The 19,146-nt window shown below is 48.7% G+C and overlaps 1 protein-coding gene across 1 annotated transcript in view; it reads right to left on the reverse strand.

The window, feature by feature from the left end:
• The window catches only part of LOC147608099 (uncharacterized), a 112,881-nt gene that overhangs the window by 40,152 nt on the left and 53,583 nt on the right, over positions 1-19,146 (reverse strand). The window contains exons 4-5 of the mRNA XM_086789640.1: positions 4,080-4,162; positions 3,819-3,972 (exon numbers count right to left, since the gene is read on the reverse strand). Coding sequence (XP_086645766.1) covers positions 3,819-3,972; positions 4,080-4,162 — 237 coding nt within the window. The remainder of the gene's footprint in view (positions 1-3,818; positions 3,973-4,079; positions 4,163-19,146) is intronic.

Raw genomic sequence — 19,146 nt, forward strand, 5'->3', positions numbered from 1 at the left:
ACGCCAGATCTTTGAGGCAGCAGACCAGCGCATACTGGGGAGATACATTCTAGACATACAGCGCCACAGAGAGACATTATTACAGGCTCAGACAGCTCGAGAGGGAGGGCGACAGACACAGATTACTGCATTTTTTCAGAGATCCATTCCCCTCCCAGCCCCTACACGGTAGGGAATTACTCTCCAGAGAGCAGAGACACTTAGAGCCCGCAGGAGACAGAGGACACCTGGCTTTCGGACACCACGCCTATACCAGAGAGAGATGACAGAGATCAGAGCTCAGTTTCACAGAGAGGGTGCGGAGCGACTGGCCCGCTTCAGAGCGCACCCAGGCATGTTCTTCAGGGAGCTGTGGACACCCCCTTCACTGATGTATACCATTTTATACCCCCAGTATGGTACAGGATGGAGCTAGCTAGGTTGATTGTATACTCCATGCATATAGCTTTGCATTTCTCCTAGTAGTAGAGCTCCATCCCCTGCACACCCAGATTCAGCTTTTTTTGTTCAGTACTTTTTCATTTTGTTGGGATGACAGAGGATACCCCATACAGGTACTCTGATTTGTCTCATAGGCCGAGTTCGGTCTTTTGGAAGACGTTAATAAAATCTTTCTTTCTTTCTTTCTTTCTTTCTTTCTCTCCCTCCAGAGATGGCCAAGTCATCATTACGGAGAGGAGGCCCGCTTGACGGTGCGCGACCTATGAGACCTTGAGATTCACGGTGTGGAATTGCAACGGAGCCCTTAGAACAGATGCAGGATACTTTCAGACACAGTGATATCGCTATGTATACGGAGACCCATCAGTGCACAATTAAGAGGCTTCTTGACGTACGGGGTTATAGATGGGAATCAGTTTTCCGCCCTCAGCCACGCACAGTGGGAGGTACCAGAGGATCTGGAGGAGTGGCAATACTTTACAGGGAGGAGCTTCGTGACAAAATACATGTGGTACATAGAGATGCAGATGCGAGGTACATGTGGGTCCGAATATGCAGAGAGGGGCTCCGCGAGCTATATGTGGCGGTATGCTACTTTCCCCCAGCCCACTCCACGTTTGCACCATCAAGAGAGTCGCCCTATATACCACTATATGATGATATCATGAGGTTTGCCAATATGGGAGACATATTTCTATTGGGAGACTTTAATGCACGTACAGGCACAGAGCAAACAGAGCTGTATGATACAAGAGGCTATGTACCAGGAGATCACGGCAGAGGATGTAGGGTTGCAGATATCAGCACAGGATGAGGGGGAGATTACAGATTATGGCAGGCATTTTCTCACACTCGGGAGTGCACATGGGTTGGTCATATACAATGGCTTATTGAGATGGCAAGGATCAGATGCTCTCACACACTGGAACTCTAAAGGGGGAGCGAGCACAATGGACTACTTGATGGGATCTCCTTCATTGATACCTGATGTGCGGGGTTTCACGATTTCCAGTAGGCCCATTGGCATAGCAGCCGATCATGCATACCTGAGTTTCACACTAGTAGGTAGATCCCCGAGAGATGGGCCAGCCACTCATCTACCTAGGTACCCGAGATATCAGTTTACACGTGAGATAGTTGGGGTTTACCGAGACGCCATATCCGATGGCTTGTTCGCTTTAGACCCGCATAGCCCTCTGGATGAGATCACAAGAGGATTGGCAGGTGTACTACATGCATCCGCCTCATATGCGTTTCCCTGCACTATGATCCCTTTCACCCACCCCTGCAGCACTGCCCCACAGAACAGTTCGTATGATGATGAGTGTCGTGACACACGAGCATAGCTACAGCGTGAGATTGCCATTGGGTCTCACACGCATAGAAAGGCTAGGATGATCTTTTGGCGCCTTGTGCGGAGAAGAAACGAGCCTATCTGGCTAAGCTAGAGGAGTAGCTCTACCAACTCTTCCTGGGGAAGGACAGCAAAAGGGCATGGAAGATGTTTCAGGAGAGCCAGCCTGGTACTCTGATTACTGCACCTGAGGCATGGCATACTTATGCTAGAGAGCTATATGATGCACCAGGACAGCCCCCCACCCCCCCTCCACATGGAGCTAGACCGGCTAGCAGTACCTTTTTTACTATGTGGATAGTGCTAGATGCGATAGACAGGTTACAGAATGGCAAGGCACAAGATCATGATGGGCTAGTTGGAGAGCACTTCTCATATGCACGAGACACTTTGGCTCTGCTCATCGTACATGTGTTTAATCATTGTACCACTCTTTAAGAGTGGGGACCCCATGGTACCAGGCAACTACAGCACGATCATGATTGGTCAATACTTGAACTATATGGCTCTATATTGGAGTCGGAGCTGAGCCGATGGGCAGAGAGGCATGGTCATCGAGCACATGGACAGGCTGGCTTCAGGAGAGGATTTACTACCTTGGATCACATACTGACACTTCGGGCACTTGTTGAAGAGGGCAGGGCACAAAAGAGAAGGATATACTGCTGCTTTGTGGACTTCCGCAAAGCCTTCGATACCGTACCACGTACCAGGCTTATGCACAGATTGCGTGACATTGAGGTACCCGAGGATATGCAGTGGGGGATATATGCTTTGTATGAGTCTGTGACAGACAGAGTCCGAGCTCCAGGTGGACTATCTAATAGGGTGACCAACACGATAGGGGTGAAGCAGGGATGCCCGCTACCTCCCACCCTCTTTGGATTGTACATTGATGCGGTCTCTGATTATGTAGACAGATTGGGAGGCCCAGGGGCATGCCTGGCAGGGGTGTTGATACCCATCTTGTTATATGGTGATGATATTGTTCTAATCTCAGACTCTCCAGGGGGATTACAGAGACACCTGGATGCATTACAGGCTTTCTGTGCGGATAGAGATCTTACTGTGAACCTTGGGAAAACCAAGGTTATGGTGTTTAACACCACACAAGCATGGGTGACGAGATCATAGCCTCAGTTCACTTTCCGAGGGGAGCCGGTAGAGTACGTCAGATCATATGTCTACTTGGGAGTCACTTTCAAAAGACCGCGTTTCTCCCTGAAGGAGGCAACACCAGCTAGATTAGCTCGAGGGCATACAACCTTGGGGGCACTTGAGAGGCAATGTGCACACATACAGTTTCAGGAGCCACGCACCAGCACCAGCACCAGCACCAGCACCAACAACCCAGCCCACACACCTCCTGATACCTCCTCCATTGGGCCATCAGGGCACCGACCACGCTCCTAGGGAGTCACCACTGATAGAGCAGTTATCTAGCTCGTTGGCCACGCCCACCACGATCCCGACCACGGCATCCTCACCATCGCCAAATCAGAGCCATTATTGCTCGGCATCGGAGGCACCTACCTCGCTTCTACGACCTCTCCATTCTAGACAGCCACATGGCGGAGATACTTGATCTAAGGAGAGGGTAACACTTCAACTGATCAGCATACATGGATCTATCTGATATACATTTTTCAGTATTTTCTACCCAGTATCATCTCGGAGTCTTACAATCCTGTTCTTATAACTGCAGGACAATCAGTTTATTGTACTTTTTAGTCTCATTTAGTTGTTCTCTTTGATGAGACACCAACTTCAGATATACTCTCAGTTTTGGTCTCATAGGCCATTATGGCCTCTTAGAGACGTTAATATATCATTTCATTTCATTTCTCTCTCTTGTGTGCAGCGAACAATTAAAATAACATATATATGTATGTATGTCTCTCTCTCTCTCTCTCTCTCTCTCTCTCTCTCTCTCTCTCTCTCTCTCTCTCTCGTTCTTCTTCTTCTCTCGTACAGAGAACAACTGAATAGAAATCTCAAAGAACACACGAGTTTACTAAAATACATTGATTAAGGCCAGCCTTTGACGCCCTGTAGGAATACCAGCCACCTAGCTTGTTATCATAAATGGAACCAACTTTTGCACTTAGATGTGCAAGCACTGCTCCTCCTCTTCCAGTCCCTTCACCTTTCCCCAATTTAAGAAGTGGCATCATATGCTGCAAGAAATGCATGCAAGCTATATATATCAAAGTAAATTTCAAAAGAAATTAATGAAGAGAAACATTCCAAATATATATCCAAAAGAAGTTAATAGCAGCTATACCTTGGCAACAATTGCTGGACCAATTGCATTGATTCTGAAAGCAAGGATTGCGCTATCGCGATCGAATTCATCTATCTTTCGCTCTGAGGGGGCATTTTGATCAGCACAACCCGCATTTAACAATCCATTGCAAAAACGCCTCTTAGCATTTTAGTTTTTGGAAAAAAAAAACATATGTTTTATTGAATCACATAAATTTGTACAGCAGTCCTAGACTGATCATGTCCCTCCACCTCTCCCTTGCAGTCTGGCATGGTGAAGGTGAAAGAGGCTAGGAAAGCTGAGAACCATCTACAGGAAGAGAAGAGTCATCGTCATGGAGCACTGTCCCAAATAAAGATGCGGGGTCTACTGAGATGACGGAACCACTAGGTATGGTAGTATGGAACTGTATTGCCACATTCTGGTCAGACCCAAGAGGACTAGCAAAGACGTACACAGGTCAGGATGTTAACTTCTACAGGGAGACACACCAAAGCCCTCAAGTGAGGGCTACCAGATCACCAGATATGCATGGGATCTAAACTCATACATCTAGCGCGAAGCAGCCAACGTACTATGCTCTGTGGATTTCCGCAAAGCCTTTGATACTACTCCTTGGGCATCCCTTACACTCGACTTGCGACCACCGTTCTTAATTTTTCTGCTTTCGGTGCGGGAATACTCTCTTTCCTCTTCTTCCTTCTTCAATGACCACTCTCTCGTTTGCTGAGAACGACAATAATGATGACCAGCACAAGAAGTCCAAGAGGATGATGGGGTAGTGGAGTATGTGGAAAAAGGCTCAATTGGATACCCAAATGGGCAAGATTGGTGAGGAGATGCAGCTTTTGAAGGACCACCTTACACTCCTCCGGTGAACCCTAGTTCGATAGCACCTTTGTTTACCCTTGATATGTTTGGGGGTGATAAGGAGAAGACTCGGGAGTATCATGTGCACTCTTTGCTGGACCATTGAAATAGCTGCTTTGAATTTCACCCTTTTCTAGCTAACCGGAAGATCCAGATGGCTCAAGAATTCCTCAAAGAAAGGCCATGACTTGGTGGAGGAATTTGAAGCAGAAACCAACTACTTGGGCTGATTCTGACAGCAAATTCAGGACTGAGTTTGTGCACCCGGAAGATGAGTTTGACAGCATTGCCAAGTTCACAGATTTAGAGATGAAGAACATGACTTATGACACTTACGTGCAGAAATTCAGAGAACTACCTGCTCATGCTTTGGATCCTTACACTTTGTGTGGGTTTTTTGTGCAAGTCTTGGATCTAGATTTTAAACTGGAAGTTGGGCAGGGAATCATAGCAAGACCTTGGAGGAAGCCATTCGATTTGCAAATTTTTTTGATGGCACAATGGCCGATCCAATCTGAGCGTTTTGAAGAGCACCACTATCGAGTCGGGACCCAAGGATAAACATAAGTTTTCTCCTAGGGAGGACCTGGAGACCAATCCACTGAAGCCGCCGCCAAAATAAATTGAAAAACGTTTGTTAGAGCAAGTGCTTCAATTGTAATCAGAACAGTCACCTTCGGAAGTTTTGTCCTCGGAAAGATCCAATGACCCAAGGTAAAGCTATGAACGTGACAAAGACTACTTCTCGATATTCGTAGTTATTTCTTTCCTTAATCTTAGCCATTAATCTTGCTCACGGTTTTTTTATTGTAACCTTAGTTCATCTTTTTTCCCATGACCTTATCTATGTTGAAGATGGATCATGAAGAAGATTCTACACATTCTCATTGATATATTGCACTATGTTGTCTTTAGAATGAGTTGATAAGGTTATAGAATAGATCTCCCTTTCCCACATGGAAGGACCGAGGTTGGAATTTATTGTTCCTATATAGGAATCAACAAGATAATATTCTTATGCTTTCTATGCCATCAAAACCTAGAATGTTCGAGAGCGAGTTTGATGTGAAGCTCACATAGAAAGTTAGATCATGTTATCTATGAAGAAGGTGGGTTGCATCAACATTGGGTCATGACGGGGGGTATTAGCTATTTCACCTCTGACACGAAATCTAAAGCATATTAGTGATATGGTAAAGTATAATCTCTTGCATGTAAATTTCCCGGTGTACCTATTTTTTCGACCTAGGATATCTTGATCCTATGAGGATAGTTAACTTGGGGTGGGGTAGATTTTACACACAAAAGGACTTGATAGTCTGGCTGCATGTGTTTTAGATTCGGAATTGGCACATTGATATATTTATGTATCACCAGTAAATTGTAATGATTATTTTCTTTGAGTGATTGTGTAACATGTGTGCTTGTTGTGGAACCGTGTTTATGAATTGATTGATTGCAATTAGCACCTAATCAAAGACTTAAACCCATGCACTCTGCATGCTCAATACACACTAGAGAGAGAGAGAGACAGAGAGATGACCTTATCTACCATGTATTTCTAGCATGAAGAATATTCAATGTTAAATAGGGATACTCAATGGTAGCACTACGCTTAAGCTCTGGATGACTCAATGATTGACTATCAACGAATGAATATAGCTAAGGCCTAGACTCCTATTTATAGTGTCTAATGTTTGTGACCAACTGTACTAACCTTATAATAATGTCCAACTAAGTGTGTTCACACGATAACCAATAACTTTGTCCATACTTGGCGGCTCATTGTGCGCCTTGACAATATTACAATGAATCCCAAACGGTCCTCTTCCTTGGCCTCTCGTACCTGTTTCATTGGGACTATACTCTCCACCAACTACTAGATCTCTCTTCTGAGACCCCTCCTTGCGAATCTCCTCCTCTCGCTGATGCCTTTCCTTCATCTCTTTAAAGCTCTCCATCATTGTTCGTATCTACCAAAACTCCATGTTCTACACACGCGTACTAGCTATAAATGTATGTGAAGATAAACATGCAAACCTTTGTGGTCAAGGAGTAGGCGAAGGTTTCATACCTGCGTGATAGAGGAAAGTCCCTGCAAAGTCGGAGACTCTCAAGATGGGAAAGTGTCAAAAGCTTTCTCCTAGATATTGCGGTCCATTTAAAATCCTTAAGAAGATTGGTAACGTAGCATACAAACTTGGATTGCCAAAGAGCTCTCGAGTACATCCTATTTTCATGTCAGTATAATACGAAAAATAGAGGATCATCGGGATAACATAGTTACTCCTGACATTTTGGTGAAACCGCGTTCGTGAACATGGAAATACCACATTGTTTGGTTGCTGTAGATATAGGTGTGGGTTTTGATTTATTGTAATGATGAAAACAGCAAAGTGTATGGGCTGATCACACCTGCATTGTTTGTGTTTGAAGGATCCTAGCTATTGTAGGTACCGCAGGCACGAGGCACAAAGCAACGGCTTAAAATGAAGAAGAACTCCAACCTCTGCATTAAGCCATTACATGTGCAGGCAGTAAGCAATCACCATTGAGAGACCATTTGCATAAAAGGAGGGGGGGCTGTGCTGAATCGCTCCTAGATGAGCCACGAATTGATGCGCAAAGGCCTAGCCATTTGTTATTGCATGTGCGCAATTTTTTTTATTGATACCCTAATAATGGCCATGGGCTGGTCGCTTCGTTTGTTTTTTTGTTTGTTTGATATTGCCTTGCAAGTGTTGGGCGGCCTGTCTAGGGTGGGGGCGGGTTGCTTACGTAGCCCGTGGGAAGGATTTTCAAAAAAGTGTTGGGCGGCCTGTCTAGGGTGGGGGCGGGTTGCTTACGTAGCCCGTGGGAAGGATTTTCAAAAAGCCTTAATGTATAAGGCTAAGGCTTTAAAGCCTTAGTGTTTTTAAAAATATTACGTTTAAAAAAACGAAGAGGTCGTGTTGTATCTCATTAAAGGGGTGGCACCAATAGAAAGTGTCGATTCCGCCAGTAGAAGGAGGCTGCATACGCACACGCACACGCACACACCAAGGAACGAAGAGGAGAAGGTGTCCTATAAATGAGTTTGTCCCATGCTGCCTAGGTAAGACTGAGCTTTCCATTTTATTTTATTTTTTGGTTAAGAAAGCTTACTGCATATTTGGGGAAAATCACAAATCAGGCAAAAATGGGCAAAGGGACCAAAATTGAATGGGGCATTCTCTCCTGCACTTCCATACAAACCTTGCCAAGGCTAATTTTAGGGTTAAGGTTGGCTAATTTTTTAGGTTAGGACTTTTTTATTTTTAGGGTTAGGGATTGGCTGTGGGCATCCTAAAGGTTGGAGTTTGTATGCTCGGATACCAATGTGAGGACTTCTCAGCCTAATAGTGATTTATAAGGCATGATTAAAGATATAACACTGAAAGTAAGATGCTTAGAGTGGAAAGTTGTGCGTTATTGTATTGAGACACAAGGCCTTGTTAAATAGGGCTTGAAGAGGTACAAATTAAGACGCACATCCCTAATGAAAGGGTGTGACCCTTGACTTAAAGTTATGTCCTTTGATCATATAGATGTCTCTTTAAATAGACGTGTCCTTTGGCGATGACCTATGTGACAAGGTGTGACCCTTCACTAGTGTCCTTTCAATGATTAAGAGTAATTAGAGAGATTAAATCGTTAACGTGGCAGTAATTCTAGATCTACCCAAGACCAGTAGATCACAATACTTTCATCAGCATGATTTTACCAATTGATGTAGTCGTTGACGAGAACGTTTCCTCTCTAAGGGACCTTTGGGTCAATTTTGCCATTCATCTTTCATATAGGAAAGTATGTTTTACATCTTCCATATAGGAAAGTGTGTGCGTGTATATCCATGTTACATATATTACGTACATGTATCCTCTAGGGACTATGATTACTTGTAACTGAAATTGTCTATGTGAATTCAAGTTCATCCAATTTTCCATGAGAATGGATTTGGATTCAAGGGAATTGGGGGATAATGTTTTTCTTGAATCATCCCAATAAATTGTTGAAATGGAATCAATTGCTAATTTGGCCAATACCTATTTCCAAGAGTGGAAATTTCTGAAGTGGGGAAGTATGTTAGGTATATCATGCTAACCATAGGGTTAGTTGGACTAATCTTGGGTAAGAGGGCCCAAAAGATTAGGAAAGCAAGCTCATTATAGTGGCCTAAGGTTATAAACACTTATAAGTTAATCATGCCATAAGAGATTACTTTATGCTTCTATGGGGGATCACTATATAAGTGGGATGAGTGAATCAATCGGAAGAGAGAGAGAGAGAGAGAGAGAGAGAGAGAGAGAGAGAAAGAAAGAAAGATTTTATTAACGTCTTCCAAAAGACCGAACTCGGCCTATGAGACAAATCGGAGAGAGAGAGCGTCTACTAAAGACCTAATGGGCCTACTTTTTTTCCTCTCTTCTCCGCCATCTCTAGCCTGTCCTTGTTCATCCGGCAGCGCCCTCAAGTTGTGGGTATTTCTTCATCGTCTCGGCAAGTTTCGGCCTCTTTTGGTCTCCGCCCCCAGGACAACTCCATGGCACCCACTCCGTCTCCCCCGACCAAGGCCGTCGTTACTTGCCTTTCGTTTTCTAAAGCGAACTTGCAGCTTCTCGCTATGACTGTCGCATCCCTGGAAGCCTCCACCATGGTATGCAAGATTGTCGGTAGCCGCCCCGCGCGTGGCCAACTCGGAGATCTTCTTCAGGCTAGCCTCCTAGGTGCTGGCAGCACAGCTTCAACCCGGCATCTGACCCATTAGCTTGAGTTTCAGGCTTCCCCGTGACAATCTGCTTTCCAGGCCTCAAGAAGGAATACCTTCCTCTTCTCCCAATGTTTGATGGTGCCATCGGGAGAGTGTTGGAATCCCCCTCCTCCGTTGCCTCAGCCCTCGCCCGAGCAGCGGGGATTCCATCTCTCCACATTTGTATTGCCTCACCGGATTCTGTGCCTCACATGATATCTATTCCTAGTCTTCGAGGCGATCCCAATATGTAGCGAGAGAGTATTCCGGCCTTCCAGGCCAATGCTTATTTGCAGACAGATGAGTCATCTGGCCAGAGTTTGCCCTCGACGTCAGACTAGGCGACCGCCCCTAGTGGTTCCCCCTCCTACTTCCCACTCAGATCCTCATCAGGGGGCCGAGGGAGAAGCAAGTTCCCAAGCCGCGGAGCACCAGGTTCCAACCATGGATGACCCATCAGCAAGAGAGTGGCACACGGTTGTCCCCCGCCCCGGTCGCCAACCGAGCACGAGGGCTGAGCGTACCCGCCGTGCGCGCCAGGCTGGCAACATGCAGGAGGATTCAGTTAAGTCAGAGAAACGTTTCGAGCACTTATCACAGCACCTGCTGCCCGCCGCAGACGGCGGGCCCCCTCCAGTCACAGAGAGGGTCCCCACCCCCCCCCAGGTGGCAGCCGATTCCTCGTCGCGACTTCTCCTCTAGCCTTCAGTGCCCAGTGGGGCAGGTTGACCCCACCCTCGCTTCGAACCTTCCCTAGCAACGCCTTCCTCTCCGATGGATACCTCTCAGCAACATCCCTCTCAGCAACATCCCGATGGATACCTCATCAGCAACATCCCGATGGATACCTCTCAGCAACATCCCTCTCCAGCTTCTCCGCCTTCCCACTCCCCCTTGCCTCCTCCCCCGCCGCCTCCCCCCTCCCCCACCCTCACCTCCAACTCTTCCCGCAATCGCTCCATTTGCCCCTTCCTCTTTCTCCATGCCTACAATCCCCCCCCCCCTTTTCTGCCTCTCCAGAGCAATCCCGTCGACCCCCTACAACCCTTGACCCGGAGAGGAGACAGCGAGCGAGTACTGTTCGCCGCGTGACTCATCATTTCTCAGAGCCGGTGGAGATGATCACTATGGCCTCACCAGTGAGGGCTCTCCCACCAGGGTCTCCAACGAGCCCCCCAAGATCTTGGGGCAGCCTGTGGATTATAGTTTCTTCCGGTGTCTTTTGACGGAAAGGACAGACAAGTTCGAGGAGACCACATCCCCTATTCGGGTATGTGTGGTCTTTCACCACTCAAGACCCTCTATGCCAGAGAATGGCGCGATGATCTTCTCTTTCCCCTTGAGCGCAACCCCCGAGACAGAGTGGGATCCAGAGTCGATCGCTGCTACCATACAGGATTAGGCAGTTGAGTTATCGCATCATCTACAGGATCTCCGAATCACCGACGTTCTTACTCATCTATGGCCTTTGGCCAGGATCAGCACACAGCGACCAGGGAGGGGAGATGGTAACCTCCACCCTAGAGATGTTGCTTTTTGTGTTCATGCAGACCTCTCTCGCAGTACCTCTCCTCGCTTCTTACAGACACCCCCATTGTGATCGATGGAGCACGAAGCATGCATACTCTCATACTCGGGTAGAGTGGCAGTACATGGAGGGCAGGATCCACACCCACTTGGCACGACTCGACACCAAGACAAATTGTGACTATTCCCCGTCTCAGCCCGCGCCCAAGACTCTTCGAGTGGAGGGCAGTTTCGGTAGTTCCGCCTCACTTCGAGATTGATACGAAGATTGTCTCATGGAACATTCAGGGCTTAGGGGGGGCCTCAGTGCTTTCAGAGACGAGGCGTCCTTAGAGAAGAGCTGCATCGAGCTATGGTGGGGGGATATATCGACATTCTTTTCCTTCAGGAGCACCATCTTACTGAGGGGCGTACCCGCCGCTGCAAAAAGATTCTACCAGGGAGGAGTCATACTTTTTGGTCTCCATCCTTCGGCCCTTCACGGACGCAAGGAGGAGTGTCTCTCTATCAGTGAGCTACTTTTGCCGTCTGTGACAGGATCAGGAGTCATAGTTCCAGGACGTGCTCAGTGGGTTACCATTCCAATTGGAGAGGATAGTGTTGGCTTCCTCAACATTTATGCCCCAAATGCGGCTGCAGGTAGAGCTATCTTTTGGAGCACTGTCCGACAAGCCCTTCCCCAGGCTGATTTTTGGTGCATGTGTGGTGACTTCAACATGATAGAGGCAACAGAGGACAAACTTGGAGGTGGCACGGCCACTGCCTCAAGGGTGGAGTACTCTGCATTGGAGGAGATGATACTCATTCTTAGCGGACAGGACCCTTGGCATCTTCTAGAGTTTGGGCGCAGTCCTAGGAGTCTTAGCTTTCTCGATCGAATAGGCGGAGCACTGGCCCCAACCTCTCTCGGCTGGAAAGGTTTTATGTTGACGAGTGGCTTGCAGCCGTGGAGGCATGGTTGGTATTTTGGCCGGCACTACATTTTCAGATCATGCCCCAGTTATTGTGTCCCTAGAGGACCCATGGAGGCATGACAGACATGCGAGCTCGAGGATTCCAGATAGCCTCATTCAGGACCCTGAGATTTGTAGCCAAATTGAGCAGATATGGGCGGGTCTGGACTTTTCCTCAAGATCTGCAACGTGCACTTTGGATGAGGGCCTTGGGGAGGTCAATATTTTCTTACAGCAGGCAGCCCAGAGGAGATTGGAGGGATTTCAGGAGCAGAAGAGGAGTCTGAGGAGGGGCCTAGCCTCTTTACAGCGTCTTCAAGAGAGTTCCCCGGACAGCCCGTGGATTGAGAGTAAGATCGTTGTTGCCCGCACGGAGATTCGGTCCATTGAGGAGAGGAGGGTGGAGTATAGATACCATGCCAAGGCCTCATTCTAGACTCAAGCCAGTGATGACAGACTTACTGGAGACTTCTTTGAGATAGCCAGCCCTCACAGGAGGATAGACGGTATTCACAGGCTACATGGCCAGGATGGAGTTATCGTTTTCCATCCCCCGCAGGTGAGAGCCATCGCCACGGATTCCTTCCGGTCTCTTCTCACCGGTGCCCCATTATTCCCCCAGGTGATCGATACGCACGAGAGAGTCTCGAGACACACGAGAGAGGTGGTTCCCCCCTCCCTTCAGTCTTTCTTATTGACCCCTGTCACTGCAGAGGAGCTGGCGGAGGCGGTGAAGGCATTACCCAAGGGCAAATACCTGGGGACGGATGGGCTCCCTGCTTCTTTTTTTCTTCGCCATTGGGACCTCATGGAAGCTGGCCTTCGCGCTGCCTTCAATGAGATTATGCTCACATGTGCCATGCCAGAGAGGCTCACAGAGAGCTTGATACATTTGATTCCCAAGGAGGGTGGTGATAGATTGGAGATCCAGCAGTGGAGACCCATCACCCTTCTAGGGACGGCCTACAAGATTTTGGCAAAGGCCATCAGCATGCACTTTAGCCTTCCCTCCCAGACTTGATCCATGACACTCAGACTGGTTTTGTTCAGGATCGATGTATTCTGGACAACATCTTTACCTATTGGGAGGCGACAGCTTCGGCTAGGATGCGACAGCAAGACCTTATTGTGCTACTCCTTGACTTCGAGAAAGCTTATGATAGAGTGGATTGGTGCTTTATACAGGGCACTATGAGCCGGATGGGATTCCACATGCAGTGGATTCACGGAGTCTCAAGACTTGATTCAGCATCTCACAGCCATGTTCTCACTCAAGGAGCCCGAGGCGACAAATTCCCCCTTTCCCGCTCGGTTCGAAAGGGATGTCCTCTGGCACCGTACCTCTTTCTATTTGTCACCGAGGCCATGAGTAGTTTTCTCTCCACCCAGGAGACCGGACTTCAGGTATTGCGCCTTCCCCTCCGCACACACGAGAAGCTGCTAGACTCAGAGTTTGCAGACGACACAGCAACCTACCTTGCTAGAGATGTTGGGAATCTCCAAAGATTCTTGGAGGCGATAGAGATTTTCTGTCGTGCATCAGAAACACAGATCAACTGGCACAAGTCGTGTGGTTTTTGGGTAGGCTCAGCACCCACCACGACTTGGCGACCAGTGGATCTCAAGGGGCACTCTAGTCCGATACCTCGGCTGCCAGGTTTGCATTGATATCTCTCCCAAGCAGCAGCTCGCTCCGCTTCTTCTGAGTATTCGGAAGAAGAAGCTTCTATACTCGAGCTCGACGAGGGTATCCCTAACAGGCAGAGTGATGGTGGCAAACCAGATACTGCTTGCCACCATGTGGTACATCACCTCGTGCTCGGCCTTTTCTCGGCCTTGAATTGGCCAGGTACAGCGTTTGATCCGGAACTTCTTGTGGGCCGGAAGTGATGGGAGGCTCGCCAGGGCCAAGGTGGCATGGAGAGTGATCATTCAGCCACGTAGCAGAGGGGGGCTAGGTCTCATTGATCCAGCTATACAGAGTCATGCCCTGTTGGGCAAGTTGATTGTTAGAGGACTCATACCCGGTGGTGTGCCTTGGAAGGATTTTCTCTTGGCCCAGATTTCAGCCCGCACTCCGAGCCTTGGAGGCCGGTGGCCGCAGAGTACTAGATGGATCTTCACAGAGATGTGAGCCCGTGGTTTTAGTCCTGCCTTTGCGGACAGATTCGCAGCCAATCTACTTCGTGCTTGGGATCATCTCAGGCCAGCCCTCAGACAGATTGTTCCACTGGCCTCAGAGGAGCAGCTTCGGCAACCTTTGATCTGGAACCCCCTGATCCGTTTACCCAATGGCCACATGCTAAGGGCCGGACCGCACATATCCTGGGGCGCCTTGAGCATGGGACCAACGAGGTCTCTTGGAGATTGGGTTGCACACACGCAGTTACCTCAAGAGGAGCAAGAGAGAGGCCTGACAGGGATCTGGGGTAGAGACAGGCTCAGCATCGACATTGCCTCAGCTATTCCTCTAGAGTGGCTAACTCCTATTCCAGACCCGACCCCCCCGATATGACTAGGCGTGTTCACCAGACACAATACTCTCGTGGCGGTCTATGGACCAGATGAGGACAGTTGTCTGCTCACTTTTTCTATTGGATTACATGGCAGATTAGAGAGATCGGAGCACCCCTTGGAGGATTTCAGAAGCTGCACCTTGCAGAGGGTGAGGGTGATCGGTTTTCGGGCACGTGCATGGCACATAGATCCAGCACCGACCAAGGTGGCCAAGGAGAGATTTTGGCAGTTATGGATTTGGGAGTGCCGACCTCTCACGTAGTTGTAGTGGGACCCTGGAGATCCCACAAATCGGGTGAGACTCTGGATGCCCCTTTCTTTGCATATACAACGAGGCTCGGCCGCTGCAGGATCCAGATATCCGAGATAGATGGCACACTTGCAACTGCAGCACACTAGCAGTCTCAGGGCCTATCACAGAGCTTCCTTTCAGATTTTTGGAAGAGCCTCTGGGACAGCTTTTGGCCGAGGAAGATCACTCTGTTGACAGCACACAGGAGTCTGGCAGTGGGTGCTTGGCTGGCAATCGGAGGGCGGCCAGCAGCTTGCCCGAAGTGCGGCCACCACTAGGAGTCTCAGCGACATTGCCTTTGGGATTGCCCGAAGGCTCAACAAATTTGGCAACGGATTCTCCGCATCTTTGCTATGGACAGGGCATCAACCCAGATTATCACTTGGGGTACTGTCGTTTGGGCCACCGAGGCAAGAGTGGTCAGGACTTATGAGTAGGATGGGGGAGGCCATGCCCTTCAGGTCTCCCACCATCGTATTGCAGTCGTACAAGTCACAGCCCCACCTGCAGGTGTTTGGCGTCTAGGCTCATGTCAACGCTGGAAGATTTGCAGTAGCATAGCAGCCTGGCACATCTGGCATGCTAGATGTACCGAGGCCATCAAGGGTACCCACACTCCGCCGACTGAGACCATCAGGAGCATATGGCTCGACATCATTCTCACCCTCTGTGGTCAGTGGGGAAAGCTACAGGGAGGTTCTGACCACATGCGGAGGAAGCAGCGGAAAGCCTTCTTGAGACTTTGGAGACCTGGCCCTTTCCTCACAAATAGAGGCGGTGACCCCATTTGGCACTACAAACCACCTGTGTGGTTGTCCCCTCCCCTCCCTTTCCCTTCCCCCTGTACGAGAAAGCATTCTCCTCATAGAGCGGCCAGCAAGAGGAGAAGCATCTCTCCCCCTTATGATCACTTGTTTCCCGCCCTTATATGAGGCGAGTTTGTATTTAGCCCTTTGTGGTTGTACTCAGCCCTTTGTGGCTGTTTTCTCTTTAACTAATTGAAGGATCTTTTTCCCGAAAAAAAAAAAGACCCAATGGGCCTATGAGACCAAAGTGATACAATAATGTCCATGGCATATCTCATCATGGAACGGAAATAAAATAGAAACAAAACAAAGCTATCTCACTGGGTGATACAAAACTATCCATGGAATCTCATTATGGAATACCAGGAACATGGAACATGAGAGGAGCATCAGCCCCCAATAGATGGTATACCAATGTCCAATATATCAAGCATGGGACTAATGAGTATGGTCGAGAGGCCTCCCTCAGCTAGGCCATGTGGAAAGGTATCTCCATGGCAATGGAGCATGTCGTGGATCTAGAGCTGAAGAGGGAAGCGTGGCCGACGTCTCGGGGGGGGGGGGGGGGGGGGGGGGGGGGGGGGGGGGGGCAACAAGCATGCTGGAATGTAGAGGCCCAATCCAAGGTAACTCCTCTCCAGCAAGGTGGGTCCCAAGCAGCCCGAAGTGGCTCCATGGGATCCACTGTACATGGGTCCTCCACCTCCTGGGTCCGGAAGAAATGGTGATGGTTTGCTAGCGAGGGAGGGGTCTGGAAGAAGCTCTCTGTGTCTATGGAGCTCAAGCAAGAAGAGCCCAAGGCAGCGCTAGTCCAAGAGGTAGAGAGTGAACCAAATCCCTTACGAAACAGATAGTCAAACCTCCCGCGGATCTCATAGTATATTGGGGAGTGACATATGTAATGCTCCTCTATCTCAACCTCTGTGTAGCATAATCGGCAGATCCTCTCCTCCTCGGGTCTTTACATGAGCTCCCCGGCTCTCAAGACGCGCTCAGCTCTACCTGTCTCTGCTCTAAGCGATGGGACGAAACCCGTATCTTACCAATTGCAATCTGTTTGCCATGGGACATGTGAACACTCAGGTAGCCCGACTGCTGAATGAATCCATCCTCAATGAGTGTGAGGAAGTGATAGAATTGCATCTTCGTTGGGAGCTCCAAAGGTGTGATCCATGTGCAGTGGGAGTAGAGGCTAAAAAGACTTAACCAGATAGCCCAGTTGGTGTCCTCATGAGAGAGCTGGAGACAAGGGGAGTCCAAACTGTACTGAAGGGATGGGAGGCAGTCCATGCGGAGCCCATACACATAGAACCACGTGGAAACTAAGGCGTACCATACTCCAAGGTGGCTCTTGAGTGCTAGCTATCTCGAGGACTCCAGGGCAAGCCTCCGGTACCTCATGAGAGAGAGAGCCATGCATGTGCTAGAGCCCCCCTGGCCGCCCTGTTTGCCACCGCGCCCTTCCATGCCCCTCCCTCGCACCTCCTTCCGCCCGCCAACCGTCTCTGCCTACGCATTTCCGCCCAGCCTTCTCCCGTGCCTACCTCCCCATGTCACATGCACTCTGCACTCAGTGCATGGTGACAAGATGGCTCATCATCAGAAGTGCAGCAGTTGTACAGTTTTAGAACCCAATAGGATGATAATTGTCGTACGTCGTGACCCCATTGTACATCCTCAGTCCAGGATAAGTCAGGCACGAGCTACGTAGGTCATTCCTCAACCTTAGTGGGTCAGTCAGTCAGTCAAGTCCCTTAACCCACTTGGAGAGAATCATTCATGCATGTAGAGTCAGTAGAAGCCTTAGGGTTTGCATCAGAAAGCACTCTGCATCTTGCATAATATGCATACATATGCCTGTGCATCATTTAGAACATCCCCAAAGCCTTAGGGAATTTACTGGGATTTATCTGGTATTTTTCCCATATTTATTAGTATTTATTTAGCATTATTTGCATTATTGGGCATTTATAAATATTAACTTTATTAAATGACCAACCTCCAGTTAGTATAAATAGGCTTGCCTAGAGCCTCTTTTCTCATTCAGTCTTCATTGTGCTAAGAGCTCTCATGCTTCTTGCTTTCAGCCCAAGACTAATCCAGCCCTAGAGCCCATAAGCTTTCTTCTCCAGCCCCTTGAGAACCATAGCTTCAGCCCAGCCCTAGGCGCCTGCATTCAGCCCTGATTCAGCCTCAGTTCAGGCCCAGATTCAGCATACCCTTCAGCTCAGTTCCACGCCAGAAATCAGCAGTTTGCAGCCTGCGTTTTTGTCCAGCAGTACAGCAGTATGCGTTTCTGATCCAGCCGTACAGCAGCAGCCTGCAAGCCCCTGTTTCTCATGCGTTTCAGTCCTCAGCCCTCTCTACAATTCAGCGTTTCTGTCCACAGCAGATTCCAGCCCTGAAGGATCAGTCTACAGCAGTTTCCAGCCCTGAATCTGCTGTTTGCATCAGTGTCCAGCCTTCTGTGCATCATCCACACATTCAGCAGTCATCTGGTGAAGGTAACACAGCATTCATATGTGTTTTCAGCATTCTAACAGTGTGTAGAACAGTCCACCTTCTTCTTCTTTGAGCCTCAGGTGTGTAGCCCTTCCTCATGCCCTTGGGAAGAGTGCATAGGCTCGAGATCAAGTCATTGAGGTGTTTCTACAGCAGTGTACAGATCAGCCACTCTCCGATCCTCCGAGATCTTGCGTTTGGCTTATCTACAGTCCAAACTCATTCTCTCTAAAGTAATAAAGCAAATACTATCTCGTTATCGGGATAGGGTCTTCCGGCCGATGAGTACTCTCTCCTGTAGACATGATGCTGAAGTCGGTGGTCCTGCCGGAACGCAATCTAACCATCCAAGGATGCCCCCACGCTAGGATACGGTGTGTGTGGACTATCTGAATCTGATACCAATGTGATATGCAGCGGAAGCCTTTGTATTGGAAGATCCTGTCACACAAATGCTCACACCGTCTTCTGTATCCTGAGTTTCGTGAGTTTAGCAATCCATTTCATTACTTCAAACTTTAAAGAGATGAGAGAGAGAGATATGAGAACTGTACACCAGATTGGGTCCCGAATTACCCACTGAAGGGTCTCCCCCGAAGGAGACCTCGTTCTTCCGCCTACAACAGACACCATAGCTCTTCTTAGAGCTCAGAACCGGCTACTCATGGAGCGTCTCCAACTCTTGGAGGCAGCAGCAGCACGTCCTTCTACACCTCCAGCAGCACCCGACTACATCTCCCTCTTCTTTCAGATGGAACAACAAAGGAGAGAGGACGAGGCCCGAAGGAAAAGAGAAAAAGCAGAAAGATGGGACTATGAGGAAGCTCAACACAGGATCGACGAAGACCGG

The sequence above is a fragment of the Cibotium barometz genome, chromosome 54, assembly GCF_041138505.1.
Source record: "Cibotium barometz isolate CiBa-2024 chromosome 54, ASM4113850v1, whole genome shotgun sequence".
Classification (NCBI taxonomy): Eukaryota; Viridiplantae; Streptophyta; class Polypodiopsida; order Cyatheales; family Cibotiaceae; genus Cibotium; species Cibotium barometz.